Raw genomic sequence first — 20,566 nt, forward strand, 5'->3', positions numbered from 1 at the left:
TTGGGTGATCTCGCTGGAAAACTGGAATTCGGTGGACTCGCCGGGTAGGAAAAGTGATCTTGGACTCTGCTGGAGTCCGTTGGGGTGGCGGCGCGCAATCGTCGGAGCCGGACGGTGGCGAACAGAGCTCCGTGCGCACTTACGCACGTGCGCTTCATATCCGGCCTCTATATATATATATATACAATCCTTCTCAGCTGCGGACATCCGCATTTATTCTAACGGTGCGGATTTCTACTTTACACTCACTTTTCAATCGAATTTTCACATCTCCACCGTCTAGTATTTAGATATTAATGTACAGATCATCTCTGCAAAATTTCAGCCAATTTGGTTATCATTAAGACACTCAAAACTGCGTTTTTCTGTTATAAACATGAACGGTTCAAGTTCGACAGAATTATGTTCATCCATTTGTTTAATTGAGTTTGAGTGCTTTAATGATAACCAAATTGGCTGAAATTTTACAGAGATGATCTATACATTAGTATCTAAATACTAGACAGTGAAGATGTGAAAATTTAATTGAAAAGCGAGTGTAAAATGGAAATCCGCACCGTAAGAATAAATGCAGACATCCGCACCTGAGAAAATCTGTATAAATATATATATATATATACAGCCCTTCTCGGCTGCGGACGTCCGCACCAATGGTTTTGGTGCGGATTTCTATTTTTGCACCACTTTTCGATCGAATTTCCTCATCTCTACCGTCTAGTATCTAGATAATATTGTGTAGATCATCTCTGCAAAATTTCAGCCAATTTGGTGATCGTTAAGGCCCTTAAAATTGTGTTTTCTGGTATAAACATGAACCGGACAGAATTCAGTCCGTTCATTTGTTTTTCGAGTTTGAGGGCCTTAACGATTACCAAATTGGCTGAAATTTTGCAGAGATGATCTACACAATATTATCTAGATACTAGACGGTGGAGATGAGGAAATTAGATCGAAAAGTGGTGTAAAAATGGAAATCAACACCAAAACTTTGTTGCGGACGTCCGCAACTGAGAAAAATCGTGTGTATATATATATATATTGATGCTATGATCATGATGCGCAAATAGTATGACAACTTCATAACCTTTTAAGCATGTCTTATTTATAGCTGATGTACTGACATACTCATACACAGAGGCCTAAGATAAACCCTACTAGCTAGAATCGAAAAGCATGAATTGGAGTGAATCGAAACAAAGCTTGATTGAGCAGAATTATGAATTGGAGTGAACAGAATATATAGATACATGTACCTTAGGAGATATAGCAGCTGGTGTCCGGCCGAGTCTGGATCGTTGTCGTCGTCGTCGTCGTCGCCAGAGAGATGAGACAAGACTCACTCAGAACGTTTTTTTTCGATGAAGGAACGTTGAACAATGGTTCTCAAAAAAATAAACGTGGAACAATGGACTATAGACGACTCGTCGTTTTTGTGTTTTTAAATGGTGAACCCCCAGTCCGTTTAGCCCACCACGGCCCCGACCACCTAGACGCGTCTCGTGTCCGCCTAGCCCGTTAAAAGCCCAATTCGCTTTATTTTTTAAATTATTATCATTATTATTATTTTTTATGAATGGCGACCGACGAGAACAGCCGCGGGGGCGGGGGGGTGGGACGGCGTTTAGCAATGTAGGCGCCTAACACAGACGCCCACCACAAGGATGGTATTAGAGAGTAAGAACCCTCTCCCCTAAGTGATGCGTTTGATTTGTTTTGTATGATGTTCATAATCTCAATCCATCTGGGTTTCTAGCTACTGCTTGTGGTGTTTTGGTGTGATTTTTGGAGGTTGCATTATAAGATCAATTTGAAGGAACATGAGAAAAAGATGTAGGAGGAATCAATGGAAAAGAGGAAAACTGGTAATGTTGTCGAGGAACATAGCGGTACCAAATTCTCTTGTATGACTCTAAAAAGAGGGAGTAATGCATAGCTTGAAAATTGAAATCCTTCAGACTACTGGGGCTACTCTTTCTTTGGTTCTTACTTCTTAGTTGTTGGTTATTTTCTTTTGCTTACAAAATTGTGAAATTGATATACTGGTTGCTTCTAAGAAGATAACCGTGTCTGATGAAGCTGGGTTAGTTTTGCAAGCAATGGGGCAGACACAGAGAAGAGGCATTTAAATTTTTGTGAAGGACCCTTCTGGGATCACGTTCTTGGTTATTGGGAAGCAAGCGAGGAAAACTCAGATAACACCTTATTTTTGAGGTACGAGGATATGAGAAAGGACACAGAGGAATGTGTAAAGAAATTGGCAGAGTTCATGCGTTATCCATTTTCGTTAGAAGAAGAGAAACTAGGTGTTGTGGAAGACATTTGGAGGTGAACAAAAGTGGGACTTCAAATTTAACGACGACAATGATATCTTCTTCAGAAAAGGCCAGGTTGGGGACTCAAAAAACCATCTAACAAAGCAGAAGTTAGAAGCTGCTGGTTTGAAGTTATAAAGTTTTCCTGTGATGTAACAAAACTTGGTTTTTTTTGCAAGACAATTTTGTAAAACTTTACCACTGACTGCAAGAATGAAAATTCATAACCAAGGTTGAAGTTTTTTCTTTTTTCAATTAATGACTAGGATAACTGTTCAGTTGCATAATAACTTCAGGGGAAAAAGAAAAAATTATTACAATACTTGCTAGAGAACAAATAATTCTACAGCTTGCAGAAGGGAAAAAGAAAACCCCATCCGGCAAAAATGAATCTCTACCTCCCCCAACTCTTCACCTGGTACATTTAAACTTTGTATTGTATAAAAGCAATTCCTTTTCTTTCAGAATACTATTGATGCAAAGGGAAAATGAAAACGAAAATCTGCCTATAAAGTCAAAAACTTTCTACTTCTGACTCTACAATACGGCGATCACATCATTGTTTTGGGAGTTTAAAGTGGTGAAGATCGCATGAATTACCGGCAAATCAAGAGGTAGCACATATTAACTTGTGACGCAATCTTGGAGATATGGGTGGCTTTGATTTACATATCGCTCCCAAAGAGGCTTATATCTGCTAATGGCCAACTTCAGCCATGGCTTCATGTAACCATTATAGTGGATGACTGCTGCACTCTCAATCAACCGGTTGTCAATATTCAGATCATACCCCAGTCCTAATACATGCCATCTTCTATCAAGTGGTTCTGTCAGACCATAAAAAGTAAGAAGCCCAGGTGGAAGAGTGCCCAACTTCCAGAGAGTCCCATCAGCATTCTGCTCCTGCCAGTAATGGTACCGTGCAGTTGCATTTACTTTCCTCCAAGCAATCAAATCAAAAACATTCATACCAAATGCCCATCCACATGCCTGTGGATCAAACTTCGAGCTGATGATTGTGTTTGAGAAATTGAGATACCTATAATAACGATGAAATGCTTCCAGACAAGTTTCCACTGCTCCATTCACATTTCCATGCAAATCCAATGAGAAAAGTGGGGTCAGATCCTTCTGGACGACAACATCATCATCAAGAAAAACTACCTTTTCCAGCTGTGGATAGATCTCTGGGATGTAAAATCGGAGGTGATTGAGCAAAGATAGATGCTTAGGGTTTCGCAACTTTGTATCAACATTCAAATCTTGATATCCCCCAAAGTAGTAGGCCCGTGAATCAGGATCAAGGAGCTGTTTCACGATAGGGGCATAAGAGGCATTAAACCAAGACAACTCCTCAACGTTCTGCACCTCTATGGTGGATCCTTTGAAATCATTGCTCAGGAACCAAGCCTGCATCGTACCATAATTGACTCCATTGGTGACAATGTGGAAGACCAGCTGTTTAGGATGGTCAGCATTGGAGACAGTAGAGTTCACAACAGCAGAAGTAGCCAACACATTATCTGAAAATATGCAGAAATGGTAGAGATTGTTATCCATGAGTCTGGGAGAGTTCCTCTTCTCATCTGCAAGTACTTGTATAGAAGCCTTTTTCAACCAATCAGCTGTGAGCTTAATATGTAGGCAATGGAGGCTTTTGGGTAATGCTTCAGCAGCTAGCTGTCCAAAAACAGTGCTTTGGATTGTTGCTGCATATGCACGCTCTTCAAGGGCTTGAATATGAGACTTCATTGTCATTATTGTGGTTGCAATGTCATAATGTGCATCTTGTGCCCTGAATATAAGAGATGATAGGCTTTTAATTATTGGCTCTGCTTCCTCTAATGTGACTGATTCCCCCCTCATGGCAGCTTTAGAAAGCAAAAGTTGGCAACTTCTGATCTTTGTGCTAAGTTCCCAAGCAAGATGAAGATTATTGTGCTCTTTGGCAATAATAACATAAGCTTTGGCAAGTGTCATTTGCTCAGCCAGCTGCCGGGAAAATGATCTAGCACTCAATATATCTTCAGTAAAATTTAACCCCTCATGAGCAACCTGTTCAAATCTCTCATTATTCTCCTGAAAAAGTGAGGTCACGTCGAATTAAGACATCAAATGATTAATCTTAGGGTATTCCAAGCTATATCAGGAAGTTAATTATAAAAAATGAAATTACAATCAAGTTAAGGAAATACTGAAGAGAAAGAGAAATATGAGGAGGCAACAAGGCCAATGTGCACATTTAGGCAATTCAAAATAATCCTGCAGATTTAAGTGAAATCTCTATGAACAACAAAAGTCTAAGCGCAAGGTGTATAAGAACAACAAAACATTGCAAAAATCTGAAAATTTCAGATGCCCTTATTAAAAGGAACTCCTAGTACAAGAAACAGAGCCACAATCAGAAGAAAGTCACAGTTTCAGGTGAATCATGTCTGATTGTTGACAAGGTCATATTCTAGAATCATGACATTCACACCTTTATGTTCTCCCTCAGATGCACATTACGAGCGTACAATGGGAGCAATCGACATCGATTGCTAATTTATTCCAGTATCAGGACAAATTTCGGCAGAACTCTAAACGTCGGCACCTTCTTGTATGTTTTATACCCTATAAGACTCAAATGTTCAATCTATTAAGGGGGCACAGGACAAGGAATTTCTTGATAGATCACAATAGATAAACTTATCAACTAACAAGAACTCCAACTTAAATCCCAACTACCAGTAAACAGCAGCACACTTCTACGCATTCATATATTGAGAAGTTGAGAATCCAAACTCCACGGAGCTCAGAGTTGCAAGTTTGTTGTCTACTAGTCAATTCATAATATAACTAACCACTAATACATCCATAATGCTGGTTCTCAATCAAGATACATTATTCATAGTTCCCACCATAACTCAATAAGATCATATCTATAACTTAAGCACGTAAATCCAATAACAGTTCAATCAGTGGACCAACTAGTGATCCCAATCAGAATGTTCAAAACCCTTCAACAGAAAATTCAAGTGCTCAATAGAAAACAAAATGCCAAAACTTAACAACACAAACCCAAAATTTCATCGAAACAGAGCATCAAAACTCTCAAACAAACATGGCATAGGATCTAATGCTAAATCATGATCAACTGAATCAAGAAACACATTTAAAAAGGGGAGCTGAGTAGTTTCAATCATACCAATACGGGCTGTTCGACCCGATCTTCATTCTGGTTATGGTGCAACACAAACAGAACAAGACCAGCAATGGAGAAGAGTCCAAACAGAGCCCAGATCCAATACGAAAACCTCCTGCTTCGAACCGGGCGCCGATACTCGGCCGCCCGCCGCCGCATCTTGGACTAATCTCACCACCAAATCACGAATCCGCAGCGGCCCATGACCCAGATTCGATCATAAACCCATCAAGACTCCACCTTTAACCATGTCAACCTCACTTGGCCACAGACCAATTTTGTCTCCGATAATCAAAAGTGACGAAAACCAACACTAAGGCCTACTTGTGAATGCGTTAAAGGTCACAACTTTGTCTCTAACTCTGTTCTGGGCAGCTTTTGAATCAATCAGAGAATTAAAGCAAGACAAAATCAGGAGTGTTTAGCTGAAGAGGAGAGTAGCAGAGAGATGAGAAGAGGAGAGAGCTTTTGCTGAATCCAGATGGTCTGGTCTGGTCTGTTTTTGGGGAGGGAAACACAGTCACAGTCTCACAGAGGCATTAAGGAAAAGAAAGGCCCATATCACACATGACACCATGTGATGATTGAGGTATGATACCCCCTATATAAACACCTATAATTATGTTTATGTCCATTTTAGTTTATGTTACTTGCCAAAAACTCCTGCCATCAAAATATAAAATACACACACATTTATTTAGCTAATAAAAACAATTAGCCTTTTTGTATAAATGTCGAATTCAGGAGAATGTATTGTATATGAAATTAGTGGAAGTTTTAAAGAAGTCTATGAAATTTGAAAGTTTAGGTGTATTCAATACAGATTTTTAAAAATCAATCAAAGTCTGGGTGTATTCAACTAGATTTTAAAAAATCATTATGAATTCCACCAAAGTTTAGGGGTATTCAATTAAGACTTTTTAAAATAAATAGAAGTTCAAATGTATTCAAAATATCATTCATACTTATGGAATTAATAACTCATGGATAATAACTCATGGATAATTATAGACTTTGTAGTGTAAATTACACACACCAAACTCTAATATTTTTCCATCCACCAAACTCTAATACACACACCAAACTCTAATCTTTACATGTGAATAGGTTGATCCTACGATACATCATCTTTTTTTTTTTTTTTATTAATATTTTGTGCTATCAACGCTATTCTACCTATTCTTTTCAATGTTTTTTAACTGTTAACATTTTGTTGTCTTTCAATTGTAATGTTTGGAACCCTTGATAATTTAAATATTATCTACTAACTCTTGATATTAGAACCACATAATCATATATTTTATATTTGCGTACATGAATTAAACTTGTGAACATCTAATGTCCCACTTTAGAAAATGTGTCTTTAGTTTACGTACAAGTATGCGTGTTGTTAAGTTAATATAATCTTTTTCGTTACCTATCTTTATGTATTTCAATCAAATATTACAACTGTATGCATCGAAATTAGATAGATGAGCACTAAACTTATAATCGGTGTTATTATGTGTTTGTCATTGTATCTTTATTTTTTTCTTTATTTTTTTCTTTCTTTTCTTGTAACTATGTAAGTATTGAGAAATCTACAGAAGTTATTCATATGAAATCTGTAGATTTCATAAATCAGTGAAAGTCTGTGATTAAAAATCGATAGTTTTAAGAAATTAGTGAAAGTCTATGAACTTTTCAAAGAGTCTGTACACTTTTCAAAAAGTCAGTTGATTAAAATAAGTCAGTATAAATCCAAATACAATACACCCCCTTAGTTTACTGTCAAAATTTATAAGCGAATTGAATTCATCGATTCGACACATCGAAACGATAAGTAATATAACAATAAGTTAAATTTTTGTGTAATAAATGAGTGTACAAGCTAGCCAGCTACTCTTGCTAGTGAGTGCCATGAATCTACATTCTAAGGTGGAATTTGCATGTAATCGGCAGTGTTGAATGTTGAGAGCAGAGTAGGGTAGGAGGGTGTCTGTAACTGTGCCACAGTTATTGCATCCAAATCAGTCTCCAACTGCCTACATGAGTAAAGCACACCCTACCTTGTGGCCTATATAAAAACTATTGGGTTTCCACCGACGTCTATGCCAACAGAGAATGAAATCTGTAACATAAAGATAATCAACCTTACGACCAAATGGTAGACTAGTACATGATCTGATATGGTCACTATGCAAGAAACTTTGTCAGTTCTTGGTCAAATCTACTGATTTCCTCTTGGTCTCTGATCAAGCTCAATAGCTAGTTCAATCTCTCCAAATTGTTGAGGTTCAATCTCTCTAGGTGATTGACCATGTTCAGTATTAGGTGTGCTCCTCGGACTCTGCCTAATACTCTCTGCTCCAATTTGGCTCTGACTTTCACGCCTAAAAGTGTGGCTGTTGTGGTCTCTTAGGTCGTATTGTTTAAATAAGTCGCGAAGTTTTTTCCATGATGAATCATCTGAATCCGAGCTGATTAACATGTCCTTATGTTCATACAAGAATGTGCAAGCAAATATGAGCAGAGCTAGAAACGAAGCTACTCCAGCAATGAGGAAGAGACCCCAAAAGCTTTCAAGGCCAAGACTGTTGGAAGTGACCTTGCTATTTGGGTCTGGACAACTCGGGTGTCTGTTGAACCATCTGTCCTCGATCTTTTTCGCCTGCCCTCCCTCATTTACATTCAAGATTGCTCTCGAAACATCACGAGCCAGAGGTGAATCTTTTGGGAAGACCTAGAAATCAAACAAGAACTAGGAATGAATGAACCTGAACATATATATATTTACTTGCATCAGTTGTATGTATAAGAGAGTAGGAGAGAAAACAAGTAACTTACAAAGCCGAAACCATCTGCCTTAAACGTTGGATCAAGCATTGTGTATTTCCAGCAATAACTTGCAATGAAAACCTTGATGTATGGTGTTTCATCAAAAGCAGCACTTATACCATCATTTGTACTCCCAACTTTAAAAAGTCGATGCAAGTCATCTGTGGAATTATAGGTCTTAAGCTTCTCATCCCGGAAACCTAGTTGCCTTAAAATGCCGTAAACAAAAGACCCTTCCTGAAAGCCAACATTGTCTCCATTTTTCAGAAGCAAGTTTACATCGCTAACAGTTGGTTGGAGCTGCTGAACTGTTAACATCGATGTTAAACTTGCAGTGTAGCTCTGTGTCAATATGAGCACTACCACGCACCATATGACAACTACGAATCTAGCCAAGTTGCTAACCACTCGCTCCCCTAAATTAACAAAGATCATATGGAGAGCATGCATGTATTCAATTAATGTGTATACAAAGTATTGATCAAAATGTATAGGTAGATTAGATGAAAGAACTTACTGTGTGCGAACACCATGGTTGAGAAAGCGAACCAGAAACTCGTGCCAACTTGGTATCGCAAAGGTCCTCGAAAATCCTCGTTTATCCGGTGTTCAAGAACCCAGACCACAAAGCCAATGAATATGAAGAAGCATCCAGTTGTTAACCAAAGATCCCAAGTCAATGGCTCCAAGAACACCCAAGCATTCTTACTTCTTTTGTCCTTAATAGGCACCAGCATGGATACCCCGGATTCTGTGTATGGCAATGTGAAGTCCACATACAAGGACCTGTTTGCTGTTATTGTTATATCTCCCACCGCAGCATCATAGTTCTATCAAGTACAACAAGCATCAATTTCAGTGAGAAATTCCAATAATTTTCTAGACCAATTTATCCCAAACACTGTTAGAGCACCCAAAATATATATAAAAAAAAAAAATCAAAAGACGAAAGTGAAAAAAATATCAAGAGCTCAGAATAAGAACATTACCCCTAAGAACACTTGGTTGACCAAGTCATTGTAATTACCAGCAGCTTCACCATCAGGCTTTGCATAAGCATACAACTCATAAGAGATATCATAAGGTAATGCTTGTATTACAGCTTCAAAGACTTCTAAGCAGTATCCACCCATGACGTTGGTTTTGTTAGTGCTAGGATCGTATGTCACATTCACAAACTCGTTAAACCCGTCTTTAAGTGGAACTAGAATCTTCAACTTTTTCCCATTAGTAGGAATCTGCCAACCTTTTGGAGCAGAGGAGGTGTCTCCGGGCCATATAATCGTTCCGATGCTAGTATTAGAAGCAGGAGATCTGCTTATGCTCTTTGTGGAATGCAAGTTTCTCACTAGTCCGTTTTCTGGTGTCCAAAATCCAACCACATTTTCTCCATTTCCAATCACATTCACAATCTCAAGAGTTGAAGATGGAAGTTGCCCATTAACAAAACTAAAGTCCCCTGAAAGCCCTTGGAAACTTGTACCTAGCAACGCTTGAACAAGTTGAGGACCAATCTGAGAGACATCGAATCTCTCTAAATCATTGGAGCTACCAGAAATATTCATCTTTTGGTATGTGAAGTTTTTAGTATTCCCAAGCTTCTCCACTGTTATGGCCAGTGCCTTGGCAGCATCATAAGCCCACAATCCAAACACATCCAAATTCACATCAACATCATTTGGATTGTCTTGTTGGAATTTCCTTTTCCATCTTACTCTGAAAGCCTCAAGCTTTTTCTTATTTGGGATATGAGTCTTCAATCCCAACACCCCTTGCATGTTTTCCATGTGAAAAGATGAATTAAACCAACTCAACTCGTTTGAAATTGCATTGGTCAGTATCCAAACATAGCTTTTATCCATCATCCCAATCTCTCTTGCTTTCTTAAAAATTCGAGAGCCTAGTGAAGGAAGCATGTGGACAATGAAGACCCTTGTTTGCATTGTCACCAACTTGTAAAGCTCAGCTTCAATTTGATCATCTGTCGCAGTCGGGGATATAACACTCCGATAAGGGATTCGAACATCAATCTCTTGTAGAGCATCGGAGAGGTAAGGGATCACTCCTTCTCCAAACTCATTGTCGACGTAGATGGGAACTACTTGTCTCCAACCGAAGGCTTGAATGATATCACTTATGGCTTTCACCTGAGATGAGTCATTTTGTGCAGCTCGAAAGAAATATGGGCTCCGGATTGAAGTTAGTGAAGGACTTGTTGCTGAAAATGAGATTATGGGGACATGAGCTTTGTCTCCTAGGTTGATCATGAAGTTTGCTTGCATTGATGTTGAAGGCCCAATGATGGCTTGCACTTCAACATTCTTTATCAGTTCAAGAGCTGTAATGATATACGTTTAATGTTATAGATCCCACCGGAAGATTATAATTAGTAATATATCACTACAGTACGTGCTAGGCAGAACGAAAATTGATGCATTCAAAATTGCATTATGAAAAACAAGGTTGTTACTTACAACACAAGTAACAACGTATTGTAATGTCATATCTTATTGGGAACAAATTATACAGCTAGGAACAGCTAATGATCGAATATATATACGTACTTTGAAGAGAAAAATATATACAACAGGCCGGGAGAAGTAGAGAAATTAGAAACTCTAGCTAACATGATCAAAAGGAAAAACTAGCTTGTAAAAGATGGAACTAATTACCTGCAGCAGCTGAAAGAACAACGTCAGTGGGGGAGTTCCTTTGGTGCACCAGCAGCCTCGTATTGTAATTCGGATGTGAAGCATACCAGTCTGAGAGGGCCATGTTGATGCAGCTCAAACCCATCTTTCCAAACCCCGTGTCAAAGTCAAGAACCACACCAACACTGAAATTAACTGTATTCATAGCCAAGCTACTGTCAACAGTACGGAATAAGAAAAGTAAGAAGACAGAGCAAATGGTAGCAATCTTCATTGTTTGAATTAGATTTGGATACTGGAGTTCATGCTGCATCTATTTATAGGAGGAATAGGATCCTGGCTATTGGGTTATGTCCCAATCGTCTAAAACATTCAATCAAATATAGTAGTCCTTTAACTAGTTATAAAAGCATCGTCTGAAATTCTATGTAATTTCATCAGTAACAAGTCATACTTGTATACTATTGCTTCTACAACGTGTATGTAAGACTTAATAAATACCAGCTAGATAGTTGATAGGCACACATATAGATTTATAGATTGCTTGATGTACCATCTGTGTGTGTTTCAGTGTTTGGTGGTAGTCTGGTAGAGTCCTGAGTATGTTTATATAGTTCATTCTTCTGTACCTCTCCGATCCGGTGATGATGGATTGAAGTACAAGCATGCCGATCAACTTGGAATTTAATTAATTTTCATTTGCCAACTTGTGATCACTGAAACGATAGTTTGACATTGGATTTAAAACTGGAGTTGACCCTCCAAACAATATTGATACAAAGAATGAACGGGATTGGAGAAACAAATAAAGCCATATTCATATCAAGGGTTTTGCATTAGAAGTCAATTATCCAAAAGTCTGGAGTCTGGAAAGATCCCCCTTCTACAATAATGGTGCTTAATTTAAGTAAAGATTAAGAAGTTTCAAAACTTAAGATTAGGGTTTTGCATTAGAAGTTGATTATCTAAACACCGATTGCTGCCGAACATGGTCGGTGCTGAGGGAATTTTTTTTTTTTGGGATTATTTAAACTACTCAGATACTACAATCAACGAGTCTGTTGTGAGTCGAACTCACGACCTCCCACTTAAAAATGAGAGACTTATGCCAGTAGACCAAACGGTACTGGACGTCCTGAGGAATTTAAGGCCCGGTACACAAAAAATATTTTTAAAAGGCGAAAGAATAGTTCGCCTCATAACATTTTCTTCATTAAAAAAAATTGCTTGTTTTTTTTTTTTTTTGCATTCAAAAATTGTGACCAACTTACCAACGTATATACAGAGCAGATTGAATTTATTTGATTGTGGAGAAGATCAATTGTCAATTGGACTCTTTTATTGCTGAATATAAATTCAATCATCAATAGGTACGTACACTGCACTTTAGCCGGCCTTGCTGCCCAAGTGGAAATTTCTAAGCAAATTCTTGATAATTCCTTTTGGACTTTTGAGTTGAGTTGAATGACGGAGCATCCCCGACCAGAATATTAGTTGACTAATGTTAAAATCAACAAACAACTAGGCATAAAGAACCGATGGTATAAACTTAAGTAAGCAAGTGAGCTAGAGATAACGCAAATGCAAAGAAGACAACCAAGTCAGGGATATGATGACCGAAAATTTTCAGAGATGAAGGGATATATTACAGAACAGATGGATCTGATTTCCAGGTACTTTCTATTGGAACAATTTCAGGCAATCGTATGTTTTTATATTACATGTATACCTTTACGAGGGAGCGTATAAGACACAACCACATTATTAATGAATTTCTATAAATAAATTTGGCTTTTAGTGCTCAGTTTACGTTTAGACAAGAAATTGATGATATCGTAGACTTCATAAACTCAAACTTAACTACATTATCACCACATGCGGTCGAGTTGGTAAGAGTTTAGATGTGAAATCCTTATACCCAGATTCAAACCTCGCCGATGCTAATAAGAGTTAAATCTCAATTTGTATTTGGTAACTATAGAGGAGGTATCGTTATGACTTGATTTCTAGTCTATGGCTTATAAAGCTTTTGAGAAAAGCAGTTGATTTCAATAAAAAAAAAATGTCAGAGACACGATAATCTTATTTATGGACATGGAAATAAACCCTCTCGCCATCAAACCCTAACAGTGAGAGCAATCCTCTCAAACCTAGCCATAGTCGTTACTACAACAAATCCTTTCCTCTCCTTTATCATGTCATCCATCAACACTATTATTGCAAGATTTGTTGTCATTGTCGCTCTAGCAAATGGCACAAGTGCTTCGGATTTGGGGAAATCAGCGGAGGACGATGTGTCGCTCCTAATGATTAAAATATTAATAATTGTGGAAATATCGATGGATCGAAAGAATTAAATTGTGATGGATATATCGAGAAAATATCAAATATTAATTGAAATTATAAAAATTATATATTCTATAAAAAATACTAAATATGAATATCAAATTAATATTGATGTTAATAAATAAACAGAAATTTCGAGAAAAAAAATTGAGGATATCCACGATATTTTAGTCCTTGGAATAGTCTCCATTCGCGCATTTGCCAAAATGGAGGGGGTTGCCGTTTTTGTCTGCAAACAACTCTATCTCCAGGATAGTATTTCTGGGAATCAAAATTTCGAATCTTTTTCTTTCCTTGTCTGTACCCAAGTGCGATTCAATTATTCGACCTATTTAAAATCCTTGTCAATTGAAAATCCAAAAGTGTGCTATTTCTGGTGGTGGGAGAGTAACCCCATTCTCCGCGGCAGAAATACCACCCACTCCCATCTCTCTCCTTCTTTTCCAGTCGATACTGAATCTTACTTCAACCTCGTACTATATTTGAAGGTATGTAATCCTATCCTGTAAACCCATCTCACTTATGTTTCATAAAGTTCATTTCTTTATGCTGTTCATTCACTCAAATGGAATATGATTGGATGTTCTTTTTGGTGTTTGGATTCTGTTTTCTGGGTTGTAGCTTTCATGGCATTTAAGAATTAAATGGTTGCTTCTTTGAATCTGTTTTGATTCTGTAATGAGCTCTGATTGTGTTCCTTAAACACCGTTATTCAGCTTTTCACATATGACCTGCTCATTTGGATCACTTCATATTAAAATCTGAAACTTTGCATCCGTTTGATTGAGATAACATGTTGGCGGTGAGGAACCTCGAGAAGGGCACTAACTGAACTGGGCAAAGATATAAACTTTCTCATTCTAATCACCAATTGGACAATTTGAATAGCGTTTCTGCTTTGTTTGGATTCTTTAGGGTGGCCAAATAGAGCAAGAGAGATAGAGGTGCTTCGCAATGGGGAAACAATCTGAAAAGTTTTCTGCGGATTTTGTAATGGGAGGAATGGCTGCATTGGTAGCGAAGACCGCAGCAGCACCTATTGAAAGAGTAAAGCTTTTGTTGCAAAATCAAGGGGAGATGATAAAGAGAGGACAACTCAATAGACCTTATAAGGGTGTTGGTGATGGCTTTAGGAGGGTTTTTAAGGAAGAAGGCATGTTGGCCTTTTGGAGAGGGAACCAGGCCAATGTTATTCGATATTTTCCTACTCAGGTACCTTATTTCCCTTCTTTTCCTTTGATGAATTCATGTTTCTCATACAATATTTGAGCTGGATATGCTCTAGTGACTCATTGTTAGCCTGCTGTAATGTCATACTACCACATGCTCTTCTTGCACTTTCTCTGTTTTGTATTTGTTTGTTTTACTTTCTACAAGAAAATGTGCAGAGTGTATCTCAATTTTCTAGACTCCTTTTCGCTTGTCAAATTGTTTTATCTATTACAAGCATCAAGTATGGTTGATGCAGCATCAGAATATAGTTCAAGAGAAGATGTAATAACTGGAATTACTCATCAATTTTTGGAATTCATTTGAATCTCCATGTTCAAGTGCTTGTGTATTTCAGTTTTCCAATGACCTTAAATTTTTCTTGTAAATATGTATTATGGAACTTCTTTGTCTTATGGGTTTGCAAAGCATGATTATGTTCTGGATTTCAAAGTCCTATAATTCGTTATGATTTGGATCACCATATATCATAGAGAAATCATCTAGTCTTCTAGTCTTCTTAATCACATTACTTCTTGGCATCACATGCGAGTGGAGCTTTTAAAATCCTGCATCTACTCTTAAAACTAAGCACTTGTTACCATGCTCTGTTTGGTTAAATGTATGAAATGTTGGATTTTACTTTTCTGTCCTACCAATTGTTATCACCAAACATAGTTTGGAATATATGTAGGCTTTCAACTTTGCATTTAAAGGTTACTTCAAAAGCATTTTTGGCCGCTCAAAAGAGAAAGATGGATACATAAAGTGGTTTGCTGGAAATGTGGCTTCAGGAAGTGCTGCTGGAGCAACAACTTCATTATTTCTATATCATCTGGATTATGCACGTACACGGCTAGGCACTGATGCAAGGCAGGGCGGAGTTAATGGTCGACAACAATTCAGAGGGATTGTAGATGTTTACCGCAAAACTTTGTCAAGTGATGGATTGGTGGGTCTCTATCGAGGGTTTGGGGTTTCCATCATTGGAATTACTCTGTACCGAGGCATGTACTTTGGGATTTATGACACCTTGAAGCCTATTGTTTTGGTTGGACCTTTAGAGGTAAACATCTCCATTGAAAAAAAAAAAAAAAGCTTCCTGTTAGTCTAACCTTTCTTGGTTCTCATGCTTTCCATGAATTATTTGAATTTCAACAGGGAAATTTTTTTGCTAGTTTCTTTCTTGGTTGGAGTGTCACAACAGTCTCTGGGATCTGTGCCTATCCATTTGATACTCTTCGGAGGAGAATGATGCTAACCTCAGGACACAGCACAAAGTATCGCAATGGCTTACATGCATTTCGGGAGATTGTATACCTTGAGGGTTTCACAACACTATTCCGAGGAGTTACTGCAAATATGCTTGTAGGGGTTGCTGGGGCTGGGGTACTAGCAGGATATGATCAGCTGCAACGACTTGCATACAAACACGGTTATTCTGATGAGCCAAATCAAAGAGTTGTGAAGTGATAATACGGACCTGGCATATTTTAGGGCACGATAAAGAATATTCAAGTGAAGCAAACGTCGGGGTACAGAGTACAGACACAATTACTCTTGAGCCACAACAGAGTTTTGAAGTGGATGCCTGATCATGAGATGTGTATACCAGGTTACCTCTTCTATTGAGAACGAAAGAAAAGGAAATACGAAAATAATTGAACCTGCATGACTAAGAAAGGTTGTTCACCAATTGGCACTGCTTCTTCCTGGAATGTCTAAAGGCTTACTGATATATTCTTTGTACAGTTGACCGAGTATATTCAATTATTCAATGTTTTGTATTTGAATTATATCTTCATAGCTGATTTATAGTCCTCACTGTACTCCTGAGTGAGGATGGAATATGCAAGATGTACTGAGAATATGATTTTGCTTCAGAAAATTCCCAACCCAGTGAGGGTTAGGTGAGTGACTTGCTACAAGTGATGGTTAATGCCAGCATGCAATACAAAGTCAACTGGATTTCTTAATCTCTGTGATTAATCTAATCACGATGCATTATCTTTACACGCTTTAGATGATTCTTCAAATCTTCGACTATGGCATGCCTAGTTGTACACTAATTTTCAGTTGCACTTTGTCTCTGCAATGTACCAATTCAATACTCAGAAGTCTGAAGCTGCATAGAAAATCATACACTGCATGAAGTTCAAAGTACAAGGGTTTCATTGACATCCATCGTTATTCAAGCACAGCACTCACATCCATTATCTAAAAGAGTAATCTGAAGGAAACTAACTTAAGCCAGAAGCCAGAAGTTCTTGTGAAGCTTGGTGGTGATCAAGTACCCTCCAAGTCTTCTGCTCTTTCTCCTGACCGCAATCGTCATGCATCCGGCATTTTGTATGCAGTATTCCACAACCTCACCGCCTCCGGATGTTCTTCTCCTTCGCCTACTTGTCCAGCACCTCTTGATTAGCTCCCACCACATTGACCTCTCTCTTCTTTGCCCAAGAACAAGTAGAGACACCTTTTGTTTCTTTGCTTCTTCCACAATTATTGCACCTCTTTCCTTCCCTTCAAGCAATGCTACCTCAACTTCCACCTATACAACTCAATAGTCAATACAAACCTCCATTTCATTTTGGACTCTTTTCACATCTAAAAAAAAAAAAAAAAAGACAAAGCAATGTGATGTCATGCACTTACCCCAGGCCTCCTCCTTTGACATTCTTTTTTCATAGAGTGAAGAACCTCAAAAGCTCTTAAGTTAAGCTTCTTCGCATTTGGGTCTGCACCTGCAAAACCAATGTTGGTTAACAAGAACCTTAATTACGAACTAATCAATAAAGAACATGGTCATTGTGTTGAGTCTAACCTTGTTTGCAGGGCTGAGCTACATGAAGAAGCACAATGGTGTCCTGAGTTTGAACAGTGTGGGACAGTGCCCATTCAAGAGCTCCTTTGGCTTCAAGGCTCGAATCCACAACCACCATTATCTTGTTCCCCATCTCATCCCCATTTTTGACTCTGATTTCTTCACCAAAATCATCACTGCTATTGCTCAGAAACTGATCTGTTTTGATGGAATAGGAGGAGGAACGTCTAATGCTTCTAGAGGCGGGTTTGGGTTTCGATTTTGATCCCAGAGTCGGGGAATGGACCGGAAAACAAAACACGCCTCGGCCAACACACAGTCTTGCATATCTCCTACTCATTATGATTATGATGATTTTGGTTCTGGTTGGAAGCTTAGTTCTAACTTGGTCTGTTATATATATACGAGGAATGGAATAATTTAGTCTAGTATGCATACATTTGTTTTAATTTCCAAGCATGTAATTGATTCCATGCACAAATTGTTTACTTGGTTTTGTATTTTCAAATGGTAGGCCACATCTTGAACGTGCTTGGCATGAATATGAAGGCTTCAATGTATGTTCCTAATCATCTTATAGTTGAGCTTGACGTGTATGCCATACTATAGCTAGTATTTTGTATAAAATTTCATTCTATACCATCAGCAATGTTGAGTAGTGTTTGACTTAATGCATGTCCCCAAACTGAAATGCATGGTGAGTATCCTTTTTTTTCTTGTTTCTTTCTCTCCTTGGTCCAACATTATAGCGAGGAAGACATCTTTAACACAATGCTCACGCAGAAGAGGAGGCAACAGCCACAGCCTACCGGTGTAATATATGAATTGCAGTTTTTTTTTCTCAATTAATGTGTGTCATTCTTACGTATGGGTCATGCTAATCTTCTATATATCGTTCCAATTTTATCAGATGTCCCTAACGGAAGCAAATTGCAGTCTCACAAAGTTGTCGATCACATTAGTTTTGTCTAATATAGAGGAAAGAATTTGACATGTTTACAAACATTTTCTCTTAGAAACAACTGATAACATACAAGATGCGGCACTGCCTCTATTATTCGACTAGGGCCGCCCCTCAACCGTGACAGTGTGACACCCGCCATTTAGCTTGACATGCATCTAGATTATTACATACTTTTCAAAAGTCGCTTCATCTGCTGTCATGTCTCATCTGCACTCTGTCTGTAGGGCTAGTTTTACATATATGCAGTTTAGCATAAACTTTTGGGCACTTAATTCTTCATTACAAGTTGGTTTTGCAATGGAAAGTTATATATAGTCGTAGGTCATCATGATCGATTACTCTACTTGGACTAGGAAACAGAAGCTTGCACACACTGAATTTAGATCATGATCGATTACTCTACTTGGATAAGTGTTTGCGGTTTGCGGTGCGTCTAGAGAAGTCAACTTCATATGATGTGCAAGGCAGACTGAAGCATTATTTTGTTTTATAGGGAAAACTTATCATTCAACTCTCCTTCAATTCAATTCATTCCCATTATATGGGTTTGGTAAGTTTCCATGTATATGAAAATTGTTCCAATTTAATCACTTTACAATTTTGGTAAGACGTATGGGAAAGTATACTAGCTAGCTATAGCTGGGGTAGATGGTTTGCTGAAAAGAAGAAGAAAACGAAGAGATAGTTGTAGAGAAATCATTCAAGTCATTACTTGATTGATTTTCAATCAAAGAACAAGTACATTTTTGTTTTGATCCAATCATCCAATTCAAACTGAATTAGGCCTATACATTTTGGCCTAATTTCCAAGTGTTATCACACATACTTTGTTATTTTTTAATGAAATAAAAATAATGAATATTGAACTTGGAGCAGTACATATTGATGGATCGAATCAAGCTAGAAGCCAGAAATTCTTGTGAAGTTTGGTGCTGATCAAGTAGCCTCCGCCGTTGCTGTTCTTTTTCCTCACTGCAACCGTCATGCAAGCAGCATTTTGTATGCAGTACTCCACCACAACCTCGCCAACGCCTTCACCTCCACCGCCACTACAACTTAGCTGCCACCATGTCGACCTCTTTCTTTCTTGCCCAAGAACAAGTAGAGACACCCTTTGTCTCTTTGCTTCTTCCACTATCAGCTGCCCCTTTTCCTTCCCTTCTTCAGCTTCAACCAATGCAACCTCCACTAGCACCTACAAACTCAAACTCGATGGTTAATTCACACACACCCACAGCCATTCCACTAGAGGAGTTATTGTTAGTTAATCAAAAACTTGACGATAATCTATTTATTCTAAAGTTTGTGATTGCCTTAATATACTTGGTTATATAAGTAGTACACTTGCATATAGATCAAATTCTAAGTCTGCCAGTATATACATTAATTTGCAAATGAATATTACATGTATTAATTACTCATCAATGGGCAGCATGTGGATTATTCAACTAGCTAGCTAGTCAACTTATTACTTGTTAGTAATTGGCCTTTGGTGATTCATTTATCAAAATAACTTAGTCTTATATGAACAAGTAAAATTTACACAATACTTACCCCAGGCTTGCTGATTTGACATAGATTTTTCAAACTGTGGAGAAGTTCAAATGCCTTTATACCATCAAACTTCTCATTTGTGTCTGCAGCTGCAATCAAACCAATTAACACTACTAATTCAGTGCAACATTACATGAAATATTTGTTTAGAAGCAATAGTAAGGCTAATTTAAATTCAGTGAGTGATGATCGATCGGATAATAACCATTAGCTAGATGAAGAAGCAAAATGGTATCATGGGTTTGTGCAGTGTGGGATAGTGCCCATTCAAGAGCTCCCTTAGCTTCCAGGCTCGAGTCCACAACCACCATTATCTTGTTGCCAGTCGATTCCTCAGATTTTGGGTCCTCATGAGGAGACTCTTCAACCATATGGTTCAGGCCGGCTTCCGTAGCACTCAACTCATCCTTGCTAAAGCTACTGTATCTGTTCAGAAGGTCTGTGCTCGAATGCTCTTCAACAGCAAGAGTAGTAGTGTTGACAGCAGCGGATTCATGTCGTTTAGATTTACCGCGGGGTTTCGATCGAGGGCTGGAAGGCGAAGAAACCCCGAAACACATTCTTGCATAGTTGGAACACATGATCATTCGATTAGTGTACGTTAATGGACAATTAGGGTAAGCTAGGATATATGAATTTTGGTCGGGTGAAGTATGTATCTATATATACAAACAAGAACGTCTACCTGGAGATATAAGCATTTAG

The 20,566-nt window shown here is 38.2% G+C and overlaps 5 protein-coding genes across 5 annotated transcripts; 1 reads left to right on the top strand and 4 right to left on the bottom strand.

Moving 5' to 3' along the window:
* Positions 1-2,564: 2,564 nt before the first annotated feature.
* Positions 2,565-6,071, bottom strand: LOC101304868 (probable galacturonosyltransferase 11-like). The gene is made up of 2 exons (XM_004299229.1): positions 5,500-6,071; positions 2,565-4,391 (listed from the first exon to the last, which is right to left on the bottom strand). Exons 1-2 carry the CDS (start codon positions 5,653-5,655, stop codon positions 2,937-2,939), a joined length of 1,611 nt encoding a protein of 536 aa, XP_004299277.1. The 5' UTR covers positions 5,656-6,071; the 3' UTR covers positions 2,565-2,936.
* Positions 6,072-7,689: 1,618 nt separating this feature from the next.
* Positions 7,690-11,238, bottom strand: LOC101294952 (glutamate receptor 2.7-like). The gene is made up of 5 exons (XM_004301052.1): positions 10,986-11,238; positions 9,303-10,651; positions 8,831-9,143; positions 8,323-8,729; positions 7,690-8,218 (listed from the first exon to the last, which is right to left on the bottom strand). Exons 1-5 carry the CDS (start codon positions 11,236-11,238, stop codon positions 7,706-7,708), a joined length of 2,835 nt encoding a protein of 944 aa, XP_004301100.1. The 3' UTR covers positions 7,690-7,705.
* A 2,673-nt stretch (positions 11,239-13,911) lies between these two features.
* LOC101305172 (ADP,ATP carrier protein ER-ANT1-like) lies at positions 13,912-16,476 on the top strand. The gene is made up of 3 exons (XM_004299230.1): positions 13,912-14,522; positions 15,214-15,585; positions 15,681-16,476. The coding sequence occupies exons 1-3, from the start codon at positions 14,265-14,267 to the stop codon at positions 15,990-15,992; spliced, it is 942 nt and encodes a 313-aa protein (XP_004299278.1). The 5' UTR covers positions 13,912-14,264; the 3' UTR covers positions 15,993-16,476.
* LOC101305467 lies at positions 16,468-17,799 on the bottom strand. Its single transcript, XM_004299231.1, has 3 exons — positions 17,344-17,799; positions 17,175-17,263; positions 16,468-17,070 (listed from the first exon to the last, which is right to left on the bottom strand). Exons 1-3 carry the CDS (start codon positions 17,777-17,779, stop codon positions 16,765-16,767), a joined length of 831 nt encoding a protein of 276 aa, XP_004299279.1. The 5' UTR covers positions 17,780-17,799; the 3' UTR covers positions 16,468-16,764.
* A 1,403-nt stretch (positions 17,800-19,202) lies between these two features.
* Positions 19,203-20,421, bottom strand: LOC101295236. Its single transcript, XM_004301053.1, has 3 exons — positions 20,067-20,421; positions 19,862-19,950; positions 19,203-19,502 (listed from the first exon to the last, which is right to left on the bottom strand). Exons 1-3 carry the CDS (start codon positions 20,419-20,421, stop codon positions 19,203-19,205), a joined length of 744 nt encoding a protein of 247 aa, XP_004301101.1.
* Positions 20,422-20,566: the final 145 nt, after the last annotated feature.

This window comes from Fragaria vesca, linkage group LG5 (genome assembly GCF_000184155.1).
Source record: "Fragaria vesca subsp. vesca linkage group LG5, FraVesHawaii_1.0, whole genome shotgun sequence".
Classification (NCBI taxonomy): domain Eukaryota; kingdom Viridiplantae; phylum Streptophyta; class Magnoliopsida; order Rosales; family Rosaceae; genus Fragaria; species Fragaria vesca.

What these genes read in the sequence shown, in the direction of transcription:
- LOC101304868 (XM_004299229.1), bottom strand. Translation starts at nt 5,655, where the DNA reads ATGCGGCGGCGGGCGGCCGAGTATCGGCGCCCGGTTCGAAGCAGGAGG. An exon ending in GGGTCGAACAGCCCGTATTG is followed by an intron (nt 4,392 to 5,499) that starts GTATGATTGAAA and finishes TCACTTTTTCAG; the next exon opens with GAGAATAATGAGAGATTTGA.
- LOC101294952 (XM_004301052.1), bottom strand. Translation starts at nt 11,238, where the DNA reads ATGAAGATTGCTACCATTTGCTCTGTCTTCTTACTTTTCTTATTCCGT. An exon ending in TCAACCAAGTGTTCTTAGGG is followed by an intron (nt 9,144 to 9,302) that starts GTAATGTTCTTA and finishes TGTACTTGATAG; the next exon opens with AACTATGATGCTGCGGTGGG. An exon ending in AACCATGGTGTTCGCACACA is followed by an intron (nt 8,730 to 8,830) that starts GTAAGTTCTTTC and finishes TTGTTAATTTAG; the next exon opens with GGGAGCGAGTGGTTAGCAAC.
- LOC101305172 (XM_004299230.1), top strand. Translation starts at nt 14,265, where the DNA reads ATGGGGAAACAATCTGAAAAGTTTTCTGCGGATTTTGTAATGGGAGGA. An exon ending in TTCGATATTTTCCTACTCAG is followed by an intron (nt 14,523 to 15,213) that starts GTACCTTATTTC and finishes GAATATATGTAG; the next exon opens with GCTTTCAACTTTGCATTTAA. An exon ending in TTTTGGTTGGACCTTTAGAG is followed by an intron (nt 15,586 to 15,680) that starts GTAAACATCTCC and finishes GAATTTCAACAG; the next exon opens with GGAAATTTTTTTGCTAGTTT.
- LOC101305467 (XM_004299231.1), bottom strand. Translation starts at nt 17,779, where the DNA reads ATGCATACTAGACTAAATTATTCCATTCCTCGTATATATATAACAGAC. An exon ending in AGCTCAGCCCTGCAAACAAG is followed by an intron (nt 17,264 to 17,343) that starts GTTAGACTCAAC and finishes TTGGTTTTGCAG; the next exon opens with GTGCAGACCCAAATGCGAAG. An exon ending in GTCAAAGGAGGAGGCCTGGG is followed by an intron (nt 17,071 to 17,174) that starts GTAAGTGCATGA and finishes TGAGTTGTATAG; the next exon opens with GTGGAAGTTGAGGTAGCATT.
- LOC101295236 (XM_004301053.1), bottom strand. Translation starts at nt 20,421, where the DNA reads ATGTGTTTCGGGGTTTCTTCGCCTTCCAGCCCTCGATCGAAACCCCGC. An exon ending in GCTTCTTCATCTAGCTAATG is followed by an intron (nt 19,951 to 20,066) that starts GTTATTATCCGA and finishes GTTTGATTGCAG; the next exon opens with CTGCAGACACAAATGAGAAG. An exon ending in GTCAAATCAGCAAGCCTGGG is followed by an intron (nt 19,503 to 19,861) that starts GTAAGTATTGTG and finishes TTGAGTTTGTAG; the next exon opens with GTGCTAGTGGAGGTTGCATT.